At 32.8% G+C, this 22,039-nt stretch overlaps 1 protein-coding gene across 9 annotated transcripts in view; it reads left to right on the top strand.

Annotated features, from left to right (window-relative positions):
* Positions 1-22,039, top strand: part of LOC114340960 (serine-enriched protein) — a 207,726-nt gene that overhangs the window by 47,029 nt on the left and 138,658 nt on the right. For all 9 annotated transcript variants that reach the window (XM_050645436.1, XM_050645437.1, XM_050645434.1 and 6 more), the window contains exon 2: positions 15,576-15,806. In XM_050645436.1, the coding sequence (XP_050501393.1) occupies positions 15,576-15,806 (231 nt within the window). The remainder of the gene's footprint in view (positions 1-15,575; positions 15,807-22,039) is intronic.

The raw sequence follows: 22,039 nt of genomic DNA, 5'->3' as shown, positions 1-22,039 counted from the left end.
AATAATGGGATGCATGTCATTTTGGTATAAAGTTCTTAGGAACTTTCAATACAAAAAAGTTCAATGCATGATAAAAGAGGTCTGATGGTCTGCATTAACAAGCCTAGATATTAAAAAAAGGGAAAATCATTTGTTAGCGTATTATCCCAACCAATGACGCTATTTGTTACCATTAATAAGAACAAATTAATCACCAAACCACTATATCCGCTGTTAAAGACAATAAAATATCGCATTTAAATTTACCAGGTTTAATTAAACAAATACAATTTTGCAATAATAACAAACTACCTATACGTTAGTTAATTTAGCAAGTACATTGTCTGGTTTCCGGTTTGAATTGAAGACTACCCGTTTCCTCTCTGATACACAGATAGGAAAAACTAGGCTAAAATGACACACGTCCAACAGAATGTTTCCAACAAAACTTTAAATATTTGTCTATAAACATTTTATAGACTATTTTTTTGATATACATACATATACTGGAGTGGATTCTGGTTGGTATGCTTTTCTTGAAATATGGGTGAGGAAAACAAAGAATGAGATGAACAAAAACCTATACTCTGTATGATACAATGATACAACAAATATACTTTATACATTTTAAAACAATTTTTTTATTAACTCCTTGAGAGATCTGCAATCTGCCTATTAGGCAATAAGCGTTTTTTCTGACAATGAAGCTGATGACATGTAGAGTATTATTCCAATGAATAATCTCTTTTAAATATATTTAAACCTAAGTCAAACATTGTTGGTATCATTTTACAATAATTTGCCTTAAAAAACAAAACTAAAATCTGTGTGATATAGATAGATCTGATGGCAGTAGACGTTTTAGCCTACGGATTTCATTGGCATCTCACACGTTTAGTTGGGCCGCTAACCGATTCGGGTGCACAGACACTTTTTCACTATAGTTGACACTAAAACGATGTATGGCATCTTTGATGGATTCTAAAGGAATATCATGCTTAGTGTGACCAACTAGCCCGAAAAATCCGGGACATGACCCGAATTACGAAGTTGTATCCCGGCGTCCAGGACAAGGCTTCCGGGCCATCCGAATTTTCAACTTTTTGGTAAAAATCTATATTTTCGTTTTTATTCTAAGAATTTACATCAAATTAAATTGTTGAGACGAAAAAAAAATTTTTATCGTGGTATAAATTTTAATAGTTCTATGAAAGAAAACGAAAACTGTGGAATTTTTTTTATTTGTGTTTTAATTATCGTCTTCCGAAAAGACCATTCAAAAACAATAATAATTCATGTCACAATGAATCATGCCTAGGCACGCATGCCGCATCGAACGATGTAATGTAATGATTGCTGATGCATCTTTTTTTTCGGTTTTGTCAACTACTTTAAGTAGATAAACCTCTTGAGTTCGTTCGCGAAATATGATTAATTTCCAAACCGTTGCATGCTTTGAGCCAAATTCAAATCTGCTGCGTTGCAATATGATTTTTTTATCTAAACATTTATTTTATTGTTAGTACAGTAATCAGTTTGAATCCGAAAATCGATTAGTGACCATCTCGGAATTATTGTTTTTGACCCGACTTTTTCATTCCAATATATTATTATTGTTAATATGAATATGGAACCAACACACGAAAGTAAAAACAGAAAACGATATTGCACTTTCAATAAAATATTGGAAGAAGAATTTCTATTTTTGAAAAAAAAAGTAACTCTAACAGTGACATGAAGTGTGATACTTGTGGATCGGAATTTTCGATCGCCCACAGTGGTAGAGCGGATATACTAAGTCACATCAAAAGTGAAAAACACCGAAGAGGTATCTGCTCCGCGTCCAGCAGCAAAAAATTGACTCAATTTTTCAAGCCAACAGCTTCATCGAGCATTGATTTAGAGACAGCAGCTCGGGAAGGTGTTTGAGCGTATCATTTGATTAAGACCATCAAAAATATCATTGTCAACATAAAAATGTTAAATAACCAAAAAAATGATGATATTAGAGTCCTATATTTAAAAAAATAACAAATGGTCCGATTTTCATTCAAAAGTCCCGGATTTTAGGTATTTTTTTTTCAGCATTGTCCCGGATTCGACTGAATTGGAGTTGGTCACACTAATCATGCTGAATGATTTCGTTACTGACGTAGTAGGGAGCATCAACAATAGTTTGTAGTACTTTATTTTGGAACCTCTGCAAGATGGATATGTTGGAGTTGCTAGCAGTTCCCCACAGCTGGATGCCGTAGGTCTACAGAGGTTTTAAGATTGTTTTGTATAATAATATTTTATTGTCTATGGAGAGTTTTGATCTGCGACCGATGATCCAATACATGTTTCTTAATTTGAGGCCAAGTTGCTTGCGCTTAGTGAATATGTGTTTTGTCCAAGTCAGTCGTCGATCCAGGTGCATTCCGAGGTATTTGGCGCTATCAGATTGTGGAAGTTAGCAATCAATAAATTGAACAGGTGGGCACGTTTCTCTGCGGAGGGTAAACGTCACATGTGTTGATTTCAATCCATTTGCTTTAATACGCCATCTTTTTAGCCAGTTTTGGATCTTTTTTTTCTCTGATTCTGGCCTTGGTTTAGAACTAGAACCTTTAGCCACGTAATTGTATAGGTAACTTATCACTAACTTAGGTGTAATGTGTAGTGTGTGTGTTAAGTAAGTGTCTTGTTACTTTGCAAAGTTTTGGATCTTGTTTAGACTAGTTTGCAGGTTCCCAGAGGCTGATGCTGGGTCAGTGTGGGACTCCAAAATGGCTGTATCTTCGGCAAATATCGCAACAGTGGTAAGTCGTGTTGATGGCATGTCTGCAGTATACAATAAGTACAGAATCGGTCCAAGTACGCTACCTTGTGGAACTCCTGAATTTATTGGATGCAGCTCTGTATATTCACTTCCATGTTTTATTTGGAAGTGCACATCTGTCAGGTATGATTTTAGAAGTTGAAAGTGGGGAATTTTAAAACAATGAGAGCTAAATTGTGTAAAAATTGTTGTGTGTTATTTTAGGCTCTGACTAGAATAAAATCACATCGATCCATTCAAGGGCACTACAACCCAAGTCCTGCCTTGGCCGCCTTCAGTAAGCTTCTCCAAAGATTTCGATCTACTACTGTTCTTTACCATGAACTTCCTCATCTACTTCGTTCTCTCAGCTTTTTTTGTTTTCTCAACAGTTCTTTTTCCTTGCATTCTTGCGTTTAGTAATGTTCTGAGGATTCTGTGTCCCACCCATCTAATCGCTGAAGCTTAGTGTATTGTGATAGTGCTAGTTCTGTATATTATTTATTTTATTTATTATATCTAATTCGCCCGTTGCGTTGTTCTTTTCACTTATTAGGCCCAGTATCCTTCGCAATACTTTTCTTTCTAATTGTGCTTTAGTTTTATTAGTTTTGCGGACACGCTGAGTCCTTGCAATATGTTAGGTAAATTTGTTCTATTTATTGAATCATAGACTAGCTTAAAGTCTACAAAGATAAATATCGTAAACGTCTATGTCATGTTCCTATGCTTTGGCTAGTAGGTACCTATTTGTCTGACTGTAAAACTGTAAAGAGTTGGTTGACGGGGCATATATTTTGTCTAAATCCTGTTTGGTATTTGTGAGTATTTTGTATTCCAAAGAAAGTAGAGAAATACCTTTATAATTCTGATTGCAGAAATATTAAGGTTCCATAAAGGGAAATGACCTGCACAAAAAATTAGTTCTGGTATGTACCCCAGTTTAAAGCTAAACCATACGGCTATACCAAAAGCAAGGAGGCTAATAGGGCTGACTTTTATACCCAAAGCTGCTTAAACTGGAGAGGAAAAGCTAAGTCTGTGAGGCCGAAAAGTTTAATGTCACTAATATTGAAGACTTTAAGAAAACTGCTCGATTGGAACATTAGGCATGCTGTATTGGGTAAAGAATTCTAGAAGTTACTAAGAATAGAAACGGCTAGAGCAAATTTTAACAAAATGGGAAAAGTGCTCAACACAAGAGATGTGAAGTTGGAGCTAAGAACACGTCACAAATAAAGAGGTTCTCAGAAATAGCCCAGTAAATGAACGGGAAATTCGGCGATACCGTGTAATTTTCAGGGGCAACTCCGAATTGCATGAAAATTTGGATTTAGGTTCTACTTACCCTCGACTTCAAAGTTGTGCAAATTGTGCCGTTGGTTGCTTTTACTTGGGGGGTGACAGTCACCCCTTCTCGGGGCTGAAAAAACATACGTTCAAGATAAGACCGAAAATGGATACATTGACTGTTTTAAGCAACTTTTGTTCTATAGAGTTTTTTACGTATGTCAATACTTTTCGAGTTATTTGCCATTGAAAATGTTGATTTTTCGACAAAAAAACTACGTTTTCAGACGGTTTTTCGCAAATAATTCAAAAAGTAAATATTTTATCGAAAAAAATATCCTTAGCAAAAGTGTAGCTTATAAAAAACTCAAAAAAATGGTGTATCAGTAAAGTCTATCAATTAAACAAAAACAAAGTTGTAGCTCATGAAAAATACGTTCTTATTCGTCTAATTCCAAATCGAATATTTCAAGGTGAAGTCACCGAAAAATTAATCACTTTTCGGGAAAAACCCATTTAAACTTTTTTAAAGTGTCTTTTAAAGCTTTGTTTTAATTGTTAACAAAAGTTTTAGCATTAAAAATAAGCGAGTTACGCTCAAAATAATGTTGGCCCTCTTTTTTTTTGTAAAAAATCATGAAAATCTCGCCGTGTTTAGCTCCCCAAATGAAATTAATCGCTACCGCTTTACAAACAATTTACTTACCTATCTATTTTTTATATGATCTGTCAGTCTCACCGGTTTAAAGTGTTTATTTTTGAAAGGGTTATAATTGAGAAAGTTTGAATGGGTCACTAATCACGAGTGTGTGCAAATTTTGAACAGCCATATCTTGACCAATTTTTGTCTTACGGAGAAACAAAATCAAACTAACATATTTATAATAGCAAAACCTAAATTTTTTTACTCTTTAAGATTTTTCTTATCACTAACACTTTTTAAGTTATTTTGAAAAAATGAAATTTTTCAAAAATTTTTAGAAATTTTTTTTTACTATAAAACCAAATGTTTTCAAAAATAAGCACTTCAAACCAATCAAACTTACAGATCATATAAACAATTCACATACAGTTAAAATAGATGGTAAAGCCCAACGATTAATTACATTTAGGGTGCTAAATAGAGGGAGGTTTTCACGATTTTTTTTACCAAAAAAAGGGGCCAACTTTTTTTTAGTGTAACTCGTTTATTTTTGATGCTGTAAACTTTTGTAAAAAACAAATGTTAAGCTTTTTTTCGATACTTTAAAAATGTTAATAAGATTTTCCCGAAAAACGCTTCTTTATTCGGTGATTTCGCGTTGAATTATTCGATTTGGAATTAGACGAATAAGAACGTATTTTTCATGAGCTACAACTTTGCTTCTACTCAATTTATAGACTTTACTGGTACACCATTTTTTTCATTTTTTATAGGCTACACTTTTGCTAAAAATATATTTTTCGATAAAATATTTACTTTTTGAGTTATTTGGGAAAAACGGTCTGAAAACGTAGTTTTTTGTCGAAAAATCAACATTTTAAATCGCGAATAACTTGAAAAGTATTGACTTACGTAAAACACTTTATAGAACAAAAGGTGCTTAAAATAAGTCAATTTATCCATTTCCGGCCTTATTTTAAACACGCGTTTTTCACCCACCGAGAAGGGGTAAATGTCACCCCCAAGTAATAGCAACCAACGGCACAAATTCAACTTTGAAGTGGAAGGTAAGTAGAACCTAAATCCAAATTTTTATACAATTCGGAGTTGCCCCTGGAAATTACACTCCAAAACGGAATGAATAAAGAAATGGAAATCTTAAATACCATCAAAACAAGAAAATTAGAATACCTCGGACATATTACACGTGGAGAGAGATACAAATTGCTCCAATTAATTATGCAGGGAAAGATTCAAGAAAAAAGAGGTGTTCCAATGGTGGGTGTTAACGGAATCAATTAAAAATAAGTGTAAAAAACGAACAGTAATATTTATTTTATTTTTGGTTAAAAGGCGTGCTTATGCATCTCGTAAGAGGGTTGTTTTATTGTTTGAGGGCAGCGTGGTGCGTCTGAACTGCGTGCCTGCCGTGACGATACTGCAGAGACCACAATACTATTATCATCATGTTTGCGGTTTTACAATACGGCTAGAAAAGGCAATAAATTACTACATCTGGCGATTTAAAAGCTCAGAACCTTTCTGTAGTTTTAAGAAACGTCTTCGAATGCATTTCCAAAGTGCGTTATTGACATAAGGTCTAATAAGTTGATTAATTTATGGGGAATTCAGTTTGTTAAACTGAACACGCCAAAAACATATGGTTAGGGATACATTTCGTTTCGTAAAACTTAACGGCCCTTCTTAGCATCTGGTTTGCATATTGAATGTAAATTTTATATGACCCATATTATTTCGTTTTGAGAAAAGTTATTAAAAAATAAAATTAGCAAAAATAGTAATTAAAGCGTGTCGCCACAGAGGCATAGAGACACACAGAATATCGTGGCTGCGCAACCCGAGAAAATGGTACGGATGTATACCAAATAATGAACTTTTCAGAGCAGCCGTCTCTAAAGTCCGAATAGCTATGATGATTGCCGACTTATGTCGCGGGGATGGTACTTAAAGAAGAAGAAGATTGGTTAAAAGTTGGAGACATCGGGTACAGAAGTCTAAAATCATGAATTTTACCAGAAGAAGGAATTTAGAGGCATTGGGTTCTATAAGCCTGAATGGTAGACGTCTAAATCTGATGAGTGAAGTAATATTAAACTCAATGTTTACTTGGAATCAGTAGATAGAATGAATAGCCAAGAGAGTGGTGACTACGTCAATGGTAGCCAAGCACATTCATGGAAAAATTTGGGGTTTAAGATAAGGATAAGATACTTTATTGGATTCATAATATGGTGGTAAAACCAAAAATTTCATATACGTCAGTGGTATGGTACCAAGATGGACGGTGGACGGAGATGGACATAAAAAGAGTAGCGGGAAACTGGTTACAAGAGTAGCGGTCCAGTGTAGAGAACACTGGAAAAAACTGAAGGAGGCCTATGTCTAGCAGTGAATGCGATTATCTGATTAATGATGATGATGGTGGTGGACAAAACTGCAGCAAAACAGTGCCATCCGTAAGCTAGTAACTTGAAAAAACTTGTTTGCTACTTGGAATTATAGGGGATCTCCATAACATATCAGTAATGGAGATCTTATTCCTATGCACATCGTCATAAGAAGTAAGACAAGAATGGGATATTATGGACTGAGCAAAGTAATAGATCAAGACAGTATGATTTCTGACCATGTGGTACCCAGATACAGGTCTACCTAAGCATTTTATCTAGTGAACATTTTCCAATCAGAAGGATGGAGCAGAAGAAACGCTCGACCTAGACTGCAGGGTTTTACCTGGTACATAGACGGGTCTAAAATTGCAGAACGGTCTAGTACAGGAATATTTAGTAGTGGTGATAAACATTTCTATTTAACTACGAGAACATACCTCGTGGGAATACCGAGGGAAAGTAAATAAAATAGGGGAACATAACAGTGTCACAACATTCCATCGGTGCAAGTCATCGGGACATATGCAGCAATGAAATAGTTGATGAGCTTGTCAGGAGAGCATCAGGTACAAAATACTTCGGTCCAGAGCTGATCCAGGAAAAAGCCTGGATCCGAATGCAACATAACTTTAACTGTGATAATATACTCGATCAAGTACATGGGACAATGTATATAGACATGTGCTCAAAGGGCTGAAATAATGCGGAGTCATAATAGATTTATGTGAGATTGTTTTATGTAGACTCTAGCTACATACTCTGTAGCAGAGAACCTAAAGATTATCAAGTGACCCCTAACACATATGGTGCCCATCCTTTAGACCTGTTCAAGCAGGTACAGGGTTCGAGAATCCTGGAATGGCTACTGTACGACAGTTTTATAATCGACTTCTAAAAAAATCGTTGATGTTAAGTGGAAAGTAAAAACCGGAGCATCGTTACGGATATCGAACACCGGACGATAACTGGCCTGCAAGAGATGCACTGCATGCGGGCGCCCTTGTATGGAGGGCGCCAAAATAAGCTTTTTTCTGCTAGTGTTATACAAAATAATAATTTAAAAGAACCGAAGGACGCTTATACCAGTTTTGCAAGAGACATCTTATTACCTACCTAGCACCGGGACTGATACAAATAAACAGATTATAACTAATTATTTATAACGTTCACAAAACAGAGTTCACTTTTCGCAGTGATAATTCGTCCAAGATTTATTTATTTTTACTGAGTTCAGTACATTTTAAAAATAACATCTTGATCTATCTAGACAAGATGAAAAATTTGTATACACAAATTTGTTTGTTTTACTTTTTTATTCGGGTTTCCCCGTATTTTGGATGGTATTAGCGTACTTCCTAATTATTAGAATTTTGATTAAAATAGATTTGTGGTTTTTATAGTCATCTTACCTTCCATTTTTATGGATGGATGTTATTCATGCTCAAATTGCAAGCGCTGTGAAATCGGAAATAAATTAATAAACATAATTTATATTATATAATATATATTAGGTCTGGATCCCGCGTATGAAAAAAAAGTTGATTAATAGCAAGCTGAAAATTTGTTTATAGCTTAAGGGTGTCTAGTCGGACAAACTTTGATATATGGGAACACTGGAACAGGGGAAGTTTTAATTGTGGAACAGGTTAAAAATTTGGAACGGTCACACCACGAAAACGGCACATTTATTTTGTCCGACAGAACAGACTTAAATTCTCCGAACAGAGATTAAACTCTAATGCAAAAATCAGACTGCTATTTATCATCTGTCATAATTCCTGGCATTTGACATATTCTACATGTTCCACTCATTAAAACGCCCATTTGGTGATAAATAGCAGTCTGATTTTTGCATGGGAGTTTAATCTCTGTTCGAAGAGTATAAGTCTGTTCTGTCGGACAAAATACATGTGCCGTTTTCATGGTCTGACCGTTCCAAATTTTTAACCTGTTCCACAATTACAACTGCCCCTGTTTCAGTATTCCCATATATCAAAGTTTATCCGACTAGACACCCTTAAGCTATTAACAAATTTTCAGCTTGTCATTAATCAACTTTTTTTTCATACGCGGGATCCAGACCTATATAGGCTTATGTAGTTGTCTACTGATTTGGATGAGTTCAAGTAGGTACCTATTTGTTATATTTTTGTTATTTATATTCATTTGTTATATTTTCTCGTTACCCTTTAAAATTAACAATATAATACTTGACAATAAAATTAACAATTGAATACTTAACGAGAGAAAAAAGTTCTATATACAGTGAGGTCGGTTAGGTTGGAATAAATTAATTTTCTCGAGAATGGGCGACTTTGGAGATAAAACAGGTCGATTTTTATTTTTAAATTATAATATTTTGGCATATTATATATACTAGTGACGTCATCTACCTGGGCATGATGACGTAATCGATGATTTTTTAGATGAGAATAGGGGTTGTGTGATAGCTCATTTGAAAGGTTATTTGAAATAAATTAGTGAATAATATCTAAATCTCAGTTTATTGCAGGTATTATAATATATTATAATGCCATATTACAAGGTATTCTACTTTCCCGCACGCCGTGAGGGAAAGTGCAACTTTCGGAAACGAAATGCGCGCGGGAAAGTGACTGTTTTAGCACGGCAGTAGAAAAATACATTTTTGCCCCACGTAATATTCATATCAGCTCTTTTGTAGCTGAAATATTGTGTGCGCCACTCATTTTTACGGCATTTAGAGCTTTTTTTTATTCTTGTATCAGGAGTTTTTCAAAGTTTTTTATAAATTAAATGTAGTAACTTAAATGTTATGTTTCTCGATTACACGAAATGGATTATACTTTTGGAGCTCGATAATTTCTAAATGGCTAAACCAGTTTTTATGAATAAACATGAGTTTGAAAGGTATTTAAAAGTAGTGTCTGATACATCCAAGGTCAAATATAATAACTGAAGGTATTATAGGATTTAGTGAGCTTGAAAAACCGTTTTTCCCATAGGAAATAGATTTAATCATACTTATGAGGCCTATAAATTAAAAATACGAATTTTTCCAGATATGAGTTATACTGCGTTAGACGCGTCTAGAGTCCTCTCCTACAAACCTTCAGTTATTTGCGCAATTCGTAGGTTGAAATTTTGAGTACCTAATTGTCGAAAAACCAAATTTTTCAAAGTTACATTTTTCGGTTATATTGAGCCGTGTGTATATTGGATACTAACCGCTTAGCCACCATTTGAATGCTTAATAGCCCGATCAAAGAACAATCTGACCTCCCAAAAAAAAGGAAAGGTGAAAATTTGGGAATAGGTAGTTGAAATTGTCTATTATTATATTAGAAAAAGTTTACAATTCTACATCCCCTCCATTTTACAAAAATTGGGAAGCACGGGTTGAAAAATATTTTCTCGGGGGTTAAAAAATATTCATTCAAAATAAGTCCGGAATTGGATAAAATTATTTATTTTAAGCAACTTTTGTTCTATAGAGTTTTTTCACTAAGTCAATACTTTTTGAGTTATTTGCGAGTTAATATGTTCATTTTTGACAAAAAAAAAACATGTTTTTGAACGGTTTTTCGCAAATAACTCAAAAAGTAAGTATCTTATCGAAAAAAATATTCTTAGTAAAATTATAGCTTATAAAAAAGTGAAAAAAATGGTGTATGCATGAAGTCTGTAGATCCAGTAGAAGCAGAGTTGTAGCTAATGAAAAAAGGTTCTTATTCGTCAAATTCCAAATCGAATATTTCAACGTGAAATAACAAAAAGACTGAGCACTTTTCAGGGAAAACCCATTATAACTTTTTTAAAGTGTTTAAAAAAGGTTTAATTTTGTTTTTCAAAACAACTTCTATTATTAAAAGTAAGTGAGTTATGCTCAAAATATTGTTGTTCCCTTTTAGTTTTTGGTAAAAAATCGCGAAAATCGCCCCCTAATTACCATCCTAAATTAAATTAATCGTTACCGCTTCACAAGTTACTTTTCTTAAGTATTCTTTTTATATAATCTGTAAGTTTTATCGGTTCAAAGTGCTTATTTTTGAAAAGGCTGTTGTTATAATGGCTTGAACGAGTAACTAATCACGAGTATATGCCAATTGTTGTCTAACAAGCAAACAAAAAATCCAAAATATTCAGAGAAGCAAAACGTACATTTTATTACTCTTTGAGATTTTTGGTATTACTAATACTTTTTTAGTTATTTTGAAAAAAATAGTGATTTTTTTTCAAAATTAAAAAAAGTGTTTATTTTAAAACCGATTTTTTTCAAAAATGTGCATATTGAACTAATGAAACGTATACATCATATAAAAAATACATAAGTGAACATAACTTAACTAACATTACATAACTTATATAACTTGTGAAGCGGTAACGATTAATTTTATTTGGGATGCTACTTAGGGGGTGATTTTCGCGATTTTTTTACCAAAAACTAAAGGGACCAACAATATTTTGAGAGTAACTCACTTACTTTTAATGTTAGAAGATTTTTTGAAAAGCAAAATTAAACCTTTTTTTAAATACTTTAAAAAAGTTATAATGAGTGTTCCCCGAAAAGTGCTCCGTTTTTTGGTTATTTCACGTTGAAATATTCGATTTGGAATTTGACTAATAAGAACCTACTTTTTATTAGCTAAAACTCTGCTTTTACTGGGTCTAGAGACTTAATGCATACATCATTTTTTTTTCACTTTTTTTATAAGCTATATTTTTGCTAAGAATCTTTTTTTTCGATAAGATACTTACTTTTTGAGTTATTTGCGAAAAACCGTTCAAAAACATGTTTTTTTGTTAAAAATGAACATACTCACTCGCAAATAACTCGAAAAGTATTGCCTTAATGAAAAAACTCTATAGAACTAATTAAAGTTGCTTAGAATAAGTAATTTTATCCAATTCCGGACTTCCGGATTTTGAATGTATATTTTTTCACCCCCGAGAAAATATTTTTCACCCCGTATTTCCCAATTTTTGTAAAATGGATTGAATGTAGAATTGTAAACTTTTTCTTATATAATAATAGATAATTTCAACTACCTATTTCCAAATGTTCATCCTTCCTTTATTTTTTTGGAGGTTTTCGGAAAATTGTGTGTCTATGATCGAGCTATAACTCAATCGCTATTGATTTGGTGTATTTGCGGTTTTCCTGTCTCTCGCTGAACCTGATACATGGTATACCTGTACCTGATGATACATACCCCCAAAAAATATGCCGTGTTGTACCTACCCAGTTCTATAACTGGCTTATAGGTGGTCAAAAGTCACAAACTACATTGGTTCAGAATCGGCCCTGACCCCCTTTTGAAACAGAAAAAAATTCAGATCGGTGTAACTTTTCGACATACATACATACAAATATTTCCCCTTTTTAAATAGAAGGGATATTACTATCAGAAGCTGCGGAGGTCGAACTAAATTTTCAAAATTTTTGGGAGATTTCGGGACGAGAACGAAAAACAGGCCAAAAACAGGGAGGGCCGTAAAACCCACACCCTTGGACCAAAATGGATGGTTTACATATCGATTGGCTGGTCCTTTCCTAAACTTTAAGATGAGGTTTGGTCCATTTTTCAATTTGGTCAGGTTGGCAGAATCGAAAACTTCGCGTATATAGTATTTTTACTACAAAAGCGATATTACGTAGGTCAAAATTTTTGACGTAAGAGAACTGTCAAAACATTAGAATGTGACTTTTCATTATTGCCATGTTTATAATAAACATGGCAATAATTAAAAGTCACATTCTAATGTTTTGACAGTTCTCTTACGTCAAAAATTTTGACCTACGTAATATCGCTTTTGTAGTAAAAATACTATTATAGTGTCGCATGTAGGGGGATGTGCGCCGTCTAATAATAATTAGATTACAATAAATTGTAAATAGTTTATTTTATTTGTTTGCATTTTTATTTTGGTAGTACAAAGTTCGAACGAAATTTTAAAATTCGTTAACAACTTTCAAAATATGAAATACATGCATGTAAATATTTAATCCAATTAAAAATATACGTTTTAATCAAAGGGTATTTATTTGCTGTTTAGTCGCCGAAATAACTAGTAACGTAACTGTAGTTTAAACATTTTTGATCTTCATAATACTATGTACAAGTATCGTGAAAATATTGAACTCGACGTAACGAGTGCATTTTTGTCGTTAATAAATTTGTTTTGTTTTTTTCTGTTTCCTAATAACTACTAGCTATTGTGTAATGTAGAAAATAGCCCGATCAAAGGACAATCTGACCCCAAAAAAAAAATAAAGGAAGGATGAAAATTTGGGAATAAGTAGTTGAAATTGTCTATTATTATATAAGGAAAAGTTTACAATTCTACATCCCCTTTATTTTCCCTCCATCCCCCTCTTAAAGGAAAAAAAAAATCATTCAAAATAAGACCGGAATTGGATAAAATGCCAAATTCTAAACAACTTTTGTTCTATAGAGTTTTTTCACTAAGTCAATACTTTTCGAGTTATTTGCGAGTGAATATGTTCATGTTTAACAAATACCTAAACATTAAATAAAAATAAAACATTTTTTAAAACATTTTTAAACGGTTTTTCGGAGATAACTCAAAAAGTAAGTATTTTAGCGAAAAAAATATTCTTAGCAAAAATATAGCTCATAAAAAATTGAAAAAACTGGTGTATACACGAGGTCTGTAGACCCAGTAGAAGCAGAGTTGCAGCTAATGAAAAGTAAGTTCTTCTTCGTCAAATTCTAAATCGAATATTTCAATGTGAAATAACCCAAATACGAAGCACTTTTTGGGGAAAATTCATTTTAACTTTTTTAAAGAGTTTTAAAAAAGGTTTATTTTTGTTTTATAAAAATCTTGTAGCATTAAAAGTAAGTGAGTTAGGCTCAAAATATTGTTGGTCCCTTTTATTTTTTGGTAAAAAATCACGAAAATCACCCCCTAATTAGCATCACAAATAAAACTTATCATTACCACTTCACAAATTACTTTGTCTATGTATTATTTATATGATCTGTAAGTTTCATCGGTTCAAAGTGCTTCCTTTTGAAAAAGATATTGTTAAAATGGCCTGAGCGAGCAACTAATCACGAGTTTAGGCAAATTTAAAGCAGCCCTAGCATAACCAATTTTTGTCTAACAAGAAAACAAAAAATCAAAAATATTCAGAAAAGCAAAAGGTACATTTTATTACTTTTTGAGATTTTTGGTATTACTAATAATTTTTAAGTTAATTACATACATAATTTCGATTTTTTTCAAAGTAAAAGAAAATGTTTTATTTTAAACCCCTTTTTTTCAAAACTGAGCACTTTAAATCAATGATACGTATAGATAATATAAATAATACATAGATAAAATAACTTGTGAAGCAGTAACGATTAATTTTATTTAAGAAGGTAATTAGGGGGTGATTTTAGCCATTTTTACCAAAAAATAAAAGGGACCAACAATATTTCAGAGCGTAAATCACTTACTTTTAATATTAGTTTTTTTAAAAAGTTTGTTTAAAAAACAAAAATAAACCTTTTTTTAAACACTTCCGATTTGGAATTTGACGAAGAAGAACCTACTTTTCATTAGCTGCAACTCTGCTTCTACTGTGTCTGCAGACCTCACGCATACACCATTTTTTTCAATTTTTTATAAGCTATATTCTACTTACTTTGTAAATTACTTACTTTTTGAGTTATCTCCGAAAAACCGTCCAAAAACATGTTTTTTTTTGTTAAAAATGAACATATTCACTAGCAAATAACGCGAAAAGTTTTGACTTTGTAAAAAACTCTATAGAACAAAAGTTGCTTAGAATTAGTCATTACAGTCAAACCCGCTTATTAGAATACCTCTTAAAAGAATATCCCGGTTTAAGGAATAGAAATTTAATGTCCCGAAACGTTTCTACTAGCGACCAATAATCGGTTATTAGAATATCCCGGTTATGGGAATACTTTTGATTGGCACAAAAGCTATTCCAATAAGCGGGTTCGACTGTATATCCAATTCCGGACTTATTTTGAACGTATTTTTTTTACACCCGAGAAAATTTATTTCACTACTAGGGGATGTAGAATTGTAAACTTTTTCTTATACAATAATAGACAATTTCAACTACCTATTCCCAAAATTTCATCCTTCCTTTATTTTTTTGGAGGTTTTCGTAAAATTTTGTGTTCCTTGATCGGGCTAAAAGCGTTTCTTGTGCATATTCAAATTTTGATGACAGTTGTCTACCTTTATAACAGAAAAATAAAATCTGTTTTTGCAATTATTTGTAAAGGCAATAATCATATAGAAATATATGTAAAATATCAGAAATCATTTAATATGTAAAGACAATATTGCAGCTAGCACCAAGACGTCTTAGGTGCATCTCTACGGTTTCGGAATTTGTGTAGGTCAATTTCTTCCTATGTATTTTTTATGAACATTTTTTATTTATTTATATAGAACCCTCTAATAATTTCTTAATTTATTTCAGATGCCGGACAACCTTCTTATACCTATAAACTACATAGTAATGGCGGAAGCCGAACCCGACCTCAGCACCTTTGAAAATAAAACAGGTCTAGCCGAAGACATGAAGTTCCTGGCTTCCATGCCGGAACTTTGTGACGTCACCTTCCTTGTCGGAGATACCCGGGAACCCGTTTGTGCCGTGAAAGCTGTCCTTGCTGCCAGATCCCGAGTCTTCCATAAAATGCTATACCAAGTAAATAGTTTTTTGTACATATTTTAGTTTACGATACTCGATTCGAATCTACACTCACAGACAAAAATATTGCATATTTTATTTTTGAAGTACCTATATCTTTTTCCTTTTAAATTTTTTTGTACTTTTTATAATATTATTGGGTTAATATCTTTATTAATATCATTGGGTTATAAGCTTTCATTCGACACCCCATTTGTCATTCTATCTGTATTATTAACAGATGAGTTACATTCGCGGACAGACGGACAGACGGACAGATAGTCATAAACCGTACCTAAGTATATACTTGTTCTCGTCTTGTTAAGGCGCGTCGAATAATATATCGCTTGTATTATTCCGGCGACTTTAAAACAGTACTTCCGGTTGTATTTCTGAAACCGGAAGTCTTAGGTCAAATTTCTCACCTTAGTACCATCCTTGGGTTATGAACTTTCATTCAACACCTTTTGTGATTCTACCTGGTATAGTGACGGATGAGTTGTGTTCACGGACAGACAGACGGACGTGAATAATTCAACGTTTTCATATTTTTTTCTACGAGCGTACAAAAATGTCTACTTTCGCGCACGCGTTTTAATTTAGATATGTTAATATGGCTTTAAAGTAATTATAATACATGCAATAAACTAATATTTAGATATTATTTACTAATTTATTTCAAATATATCTTATTGTGTTCATGTTTTAATGAAATTAACGCGAGAATTCGATGTAATAAAATAATTTTGACATAATATTCGAAAGTCAAATCAGTAGACAATAACAGTGGTTTTGAATCATCGTCATGGAAACCAAGATCGTCGTCATGCTAACCAATTATGCTGAAAGTTTGGTTTTGACAACCTTGTCAAAGAATTAATTTGTGTATGTATTTTTATATTAATTAAATTAATTGATTAAGATTTGGTCATTTTTTAAAGACTCGTAGAAAAAACATTGTTCCTAACGCTTGTAGAAAGTCTCTTTTCCGCACTCGACTGCTTGCCGAACTCCCGCTTCGCGTCGTTCGGCAAACTGCAGTCGCGTGCGGAAAAGTATGACTTTCTGCACTTGTTAGGAAAGTAACTATTTCAAAATTGGGTGAAAGAAACACAACAATAAGTACATAATATATTGAAATAGTGGAGTCGCTGAAGGTTTTCACCTCCGATTTCGTTGAACCTTCATCGATTTTCATGAAAATTGGTGAGTAGTTAGAAGATACTTCAAGGAACAAAGGTGATATAATGCCAACTTGCGCTTTTGTCCTGGGGGTGAATGCCACCCCCTCTCGGGGGGGAAATTTTTTTTATTAAAAATAATACCAGAAATCGATATAGGGGCAACTTCTAAGCAAAATTTGTTATACAAAGTTATTAACATAAATCAATACTTTTTGAGTTATTAAATATCAAAGATTATATTTTTTCTTAAAAGAATGCATGTTTTAATTCTGTCTTTCATGTATTACCCAAAAACCATAAGCTTTTGTAAAAAAATGATTATTGCTAAAATTAAAGATAATAAAAAATTTAATACACTCCCCACTTAAAGAACTAAACTAATGATATTTCAAAGTGAGTTATGGGTAATTGAATGTATATTTTTTTCGACAAGTACTCAAATCTAAATATTCAAGCATACATAACGGAAAAACGATGCATTTTATAGAATATACTTGTTATGTACTTGTCAAAGTACTTCGAAATACCTATCAAATGAGCTCCAGTAGAAGTTAATAGCATCAAAATTAAGCAAGTTATGATGAAAATAAGAGAATCCTTTCGATTTTTTTAGGAAAAAGTGAAAAATAAAACATACGCCGTTTCCACAAAAATTAAAATTTGTAGTAATCCTCCCAAGAATATTTTAGGTTAACATAGTTAATGATTTCAACAATTTTGACCGGTTTAGAATACATATTTTTGAAAAAAAATAGATATAATTAAAAAAATCAGAAATTTTAAAATTATCGTACTTTTCATTTTCTTTTGATAATAACTCCAAAAATACTCAATATATGTAAAAAATTATATATAACTAAATTTTAGTTTTTCTATTCCAAATACTTTACCTGTTTTACTATTTCCGTAGAGTAAAAAGTAACCGAGATAGAAACGTTTAAAATTTCAATTTTGCTGTGTGAACCATGTAACCGGGGCCATTTAACCTTTTATTTTTAAAAAAGTAAGAGGTTTAAAAGACTAAATTCGACTTTTGTTAATAGCTCTTGTAATTATCTTTTAATTAATTTTTAGACTAATCTGATATCTTAAAAAATAATGGAGTTATTTACAAAGAAACAAAAACATTTTTTGGAAAAATTTTTTAAAGATAAATTTTGAAACATTTTTGGTGCATAAATTTTAATGCTATCAACCTGTTCGAGGGCTTATTTGATATATATTTCTAAGAAGTTTGACAAATGTTCAATAAGTTTATGTTATAAAATGCATCATTTTCCCGGTATTTAAGCTTGAATACTTAGATTTGGGTACTCGACGAAAGAAATATACATTCAATTACCTATAACTCACTTTTAATTAATATCATAAGGTTTTTTTAGTAGGAAGTTTATTTGATTTTTTATTAGCCTCAATTTTGATATTAATAACTTTTTTGTAAAAACTTATAGTTTTTGAGTTATTTATGAAAAATCGGTTAAAAACATGTATTTTTCTCACGAAAAATTAAAATCTTTGATCTTTAATAACTCAAAAAGTTTTGATTTATTTTAATAACTGTATATAACAAATTTTGCTTATAATTTGTCCCTCTATCGAATTGTGGGGTTATTTTTAACAAAATAATTTTCACCCCGAGGAGGGGTGGCATCCACCCCCAGGGTAAAAGCGCCATGGTAAAAGTTGGCACCATGTCACTTTTGTTCCTAAAGATATCCTCTAACCACCTACCAATTTTCATGCAAATCGATGGAGGTTCAACGAAATCGGAGGTAATAGCTAATATCCACCTTCAGTGACTGCATTAAAAAGTGAGCATGCTCAGATACTCCTTGAGAGTCGACAGTCAAACTACAAAGACAGGGAGAGATTAGTTTTCTGTGGTGTCCCAATATCATTGCGTAATATTTGCGATACTATTTGAGGATCTAGGCACATCTAAGATCTACGCGTTTTCCAAAAATATACAATTAAAAGAAATCATGCGTTATCCGAAAGGCAACGAAAGAAGGGGAGCTAGGATATGGACGTGTTGGAAACTCAAACTGATTTTGAACTCACCCCCACAAATACAAATAAACTTGAAGCGGCATATCACCAAGCGAGGGTTGATAATTCATAACGTTCAGGATTCGTATTGGGTACTAAATAGTGGGATGGGCAAGGGAAACTGGAAGTTGGAACTAGCCAATTGGGATCGAAAATAGAAATCACTGATATCAGTCATCAGTTTTGTCAAAAGGTGGGGCGAAAATTTTCTCCATTTTTCCTCTTAATGTATTATTTTTTGAGAGGTAACTTATGGGGTTATTCATCGGTCATTAATTACTTTAAAGAGATAAAACCTGTTATAACCGGGACAAAAGAAGCAACTGGAAAAACCGATTATTGCGGAGTAAAAAACCGCTTTTAGGTTATAATCGATAGGTTTTTCCCACCGCATACATTACGTATACAAAACTAAATAATTAACTAATAAATTTATAAAATATTCCTAGAGGTTTTTAAAAAAATACAATGTTATCAGTCAGGAAACTGGAGCGCAATAAATTGTTTATGCTGTTCGGTATGTTAAATTCAAAACTATTATTAACAAAACAAGGACATTGTTTGAGTAGGAACTATTGCAATTAGCTGGTTAATTACTTAAAATTGTAAACAGTGGCATAAAGATACCTAGAGTTATAAATATGAAAAAACAATTTGGCATAATTATCATCTGTACAAAGAAACGTACTTATCCCATTTGAAATATTGTACTTGAAAGGTAGAAAATAGTATCGAAGCTCATTGGCAGGTAGAAGATCGGCATCGGATCGCGTTGCTAGGCATCGTGACGCTAAAGGAAGGATTCTTCCGCGTTTAACTTGAGACACGTTCGCTACGACGTCTTGTGTTTGCTTGTTTCATAGTGGCAAATCCCCTTACAAAGCCTCTTACGTGTTGGTCCGAGATATTTCTCAGAATGGAAGTACTGTAATAAACTATTCAGTGCCGCGCCAGCAGGTGGTAGCGCCTGTGTGCAAAACATTTAGTGGCGCCCAAAAACATAGGTGTAACCAAGGGGGGTTGGGGGTTATAACCACGCCATTTGGATGTACTTTGAGCTCTACACCATTACTATTCCTATTATTTTTATTATTACTATTCCTATTATTATACCATTACTATTCTCAGGGACTTTTGACCCTCGATAATACTGTAATATTTCATTCTGCGTTTAAACTTTTCAAAAATACTTATTAGTATTCTCAGGATTCGAAAAAATTTAATGCGTTTAAAAATAATTTTAAAGAAATTTTGCGCCTACGGTCTTAAAATGGATTAAAGTATTATTCATTTTTGTAAACAGTACTTCAAAAGCTTTTAAATGAGGCGTCACATGATGTACTTTCTCATTTAAAAAAATCAAATTTGTGCCTGTTACCTGAAGAGGGATCGCGTAAAGTTCGAAACATTGATGGTATAATATACTATGAAAATTATAAAAATCGACCTGTCCGAGCGTTTTGCTTATGTGCTAAAAATAAATAAATTAATAAGGGGGTAACACTTATTCCAGCGCACTGTATATGCCGAAATTATTTTAAACACTTTAATGTCCGACTGGTCTATTATTTGACAAATAATGGCATTATCTCGAAGTCTATTAAGTACGATATAAAGCCCAAGGGCGTGTTATTGAAAAATAACGCCCTAGGGCCTATTAAATTTAAATAACGAGTTAAATACTGTCAAGTTGACAAATAAAACTCAAGTAAAACTATGGTTACCACAATTACGTTACGACTATTTCTGGTAAATGTACTTATTTGAAAACGAATTAATTCAAAATTCATTCAAATTTTTTGCATATAAAGAATAATTTAGTCGGACATTAAACGTTGAAGGCACCACGGGTATTATAATAATAACGCTTTCGGTCAACGTACCTATATACCTCGGGCCGAAGGCCCTCGGTCTATACACCATTCACCTCAAGCGTTATTATCCTTATAATACCCTAACTTAATAACTATAACGTCACTGTGTTTGTTATTAATGTTATTAGATATGTTTTACAATCTCACCGGAGGGACCGCAGACGTTCGGATACAAGACGTCGACTTTGAAAAGTAACAAGACACTTACTCAACACACACACTACACATGACACTAAGTATCTCATGTTGTGACTGACTAATTGACATAAATAGGTCTGGATCCCGCGTATGAAAAAAAAGTTGATTATTAGCAAGCTGAAAATTTGTTAATAGCTTAAGAGTGTCTAGTCGGATAAACTTTGATATATGGGAACACTGTAACAAGGGCAGTTTTAATTGTGGAACAGGTTAAAAATTTGGAACGGTCAGAACACGAAAACGGCACATTTATTTTGTACGGCAGAACAGACTTAAACTCTCCGAACAGAGATTAAACTCTCATGCAAAAATCAGACTGCTTTTATCACCTGTCATAATTCCTGTCATAATTCCTGTCATTTGACATATTCTACATGTTCCACTCATTATAAAGCCCATTTGGTGATAAATAGCAGTCTGATTTTTGCATGAGAGTTTAATCTCTGTTCGGAGAGTTTAAGGGCCGGTTATTCGAACGCTAATCAACAATGATCATTATTAAATATTTAATTACTGTCACCAAAACTGTCAATGTCAACTTTGTTTGGGTTGCTGAAAACATAATTAATTGCAATTATGAGATTTATTATTAATTATGTTAATAATTATTGTTATATTAATTGATTATAGTCTCAGAATTGTAATTAATTATGTTTTAACAATTGACATTGACAGTAATTAATTATTTGATAATGATCATTGTTGATTAGCGTTCGAACAACCGGCCCTAAGTCTGTTCTGTCGGACAAAATACATGTGCCGTTTTCGTGGTCTGACCGTTCAAATTTTTAACCTGTTCCACAATTAAAACGTCCCCTGTTCCAGTGTTCCCATATATCAAAGTTTATCCGACTAGACACCCTTAAGCTATTAACAAATTGTCAGCTTGCTATTAATCAACGTTTTTTCATACGCGGGATCCAGACCTAAAAGTCCATGCCATTAA

The sequence above is a fragment of the Diabrotica virgifera genome, chromosome 3 (genome assembly GCF_917563875.1).
Source record: "Diabrotica virgifera virgifera chromosome 3, PGI_DIABVI_V3a".
NCBI lineage: Eukaryota > Metazoa > Arthropoda > Insecta > Coleoptera > Chrysomelidae > Diabrotica > Diabrotica virgifera.
Note: the sequence above shows the minus strand (reverse complement) of the source record. Positions and strands in the feature narration are given on the sequence as shown.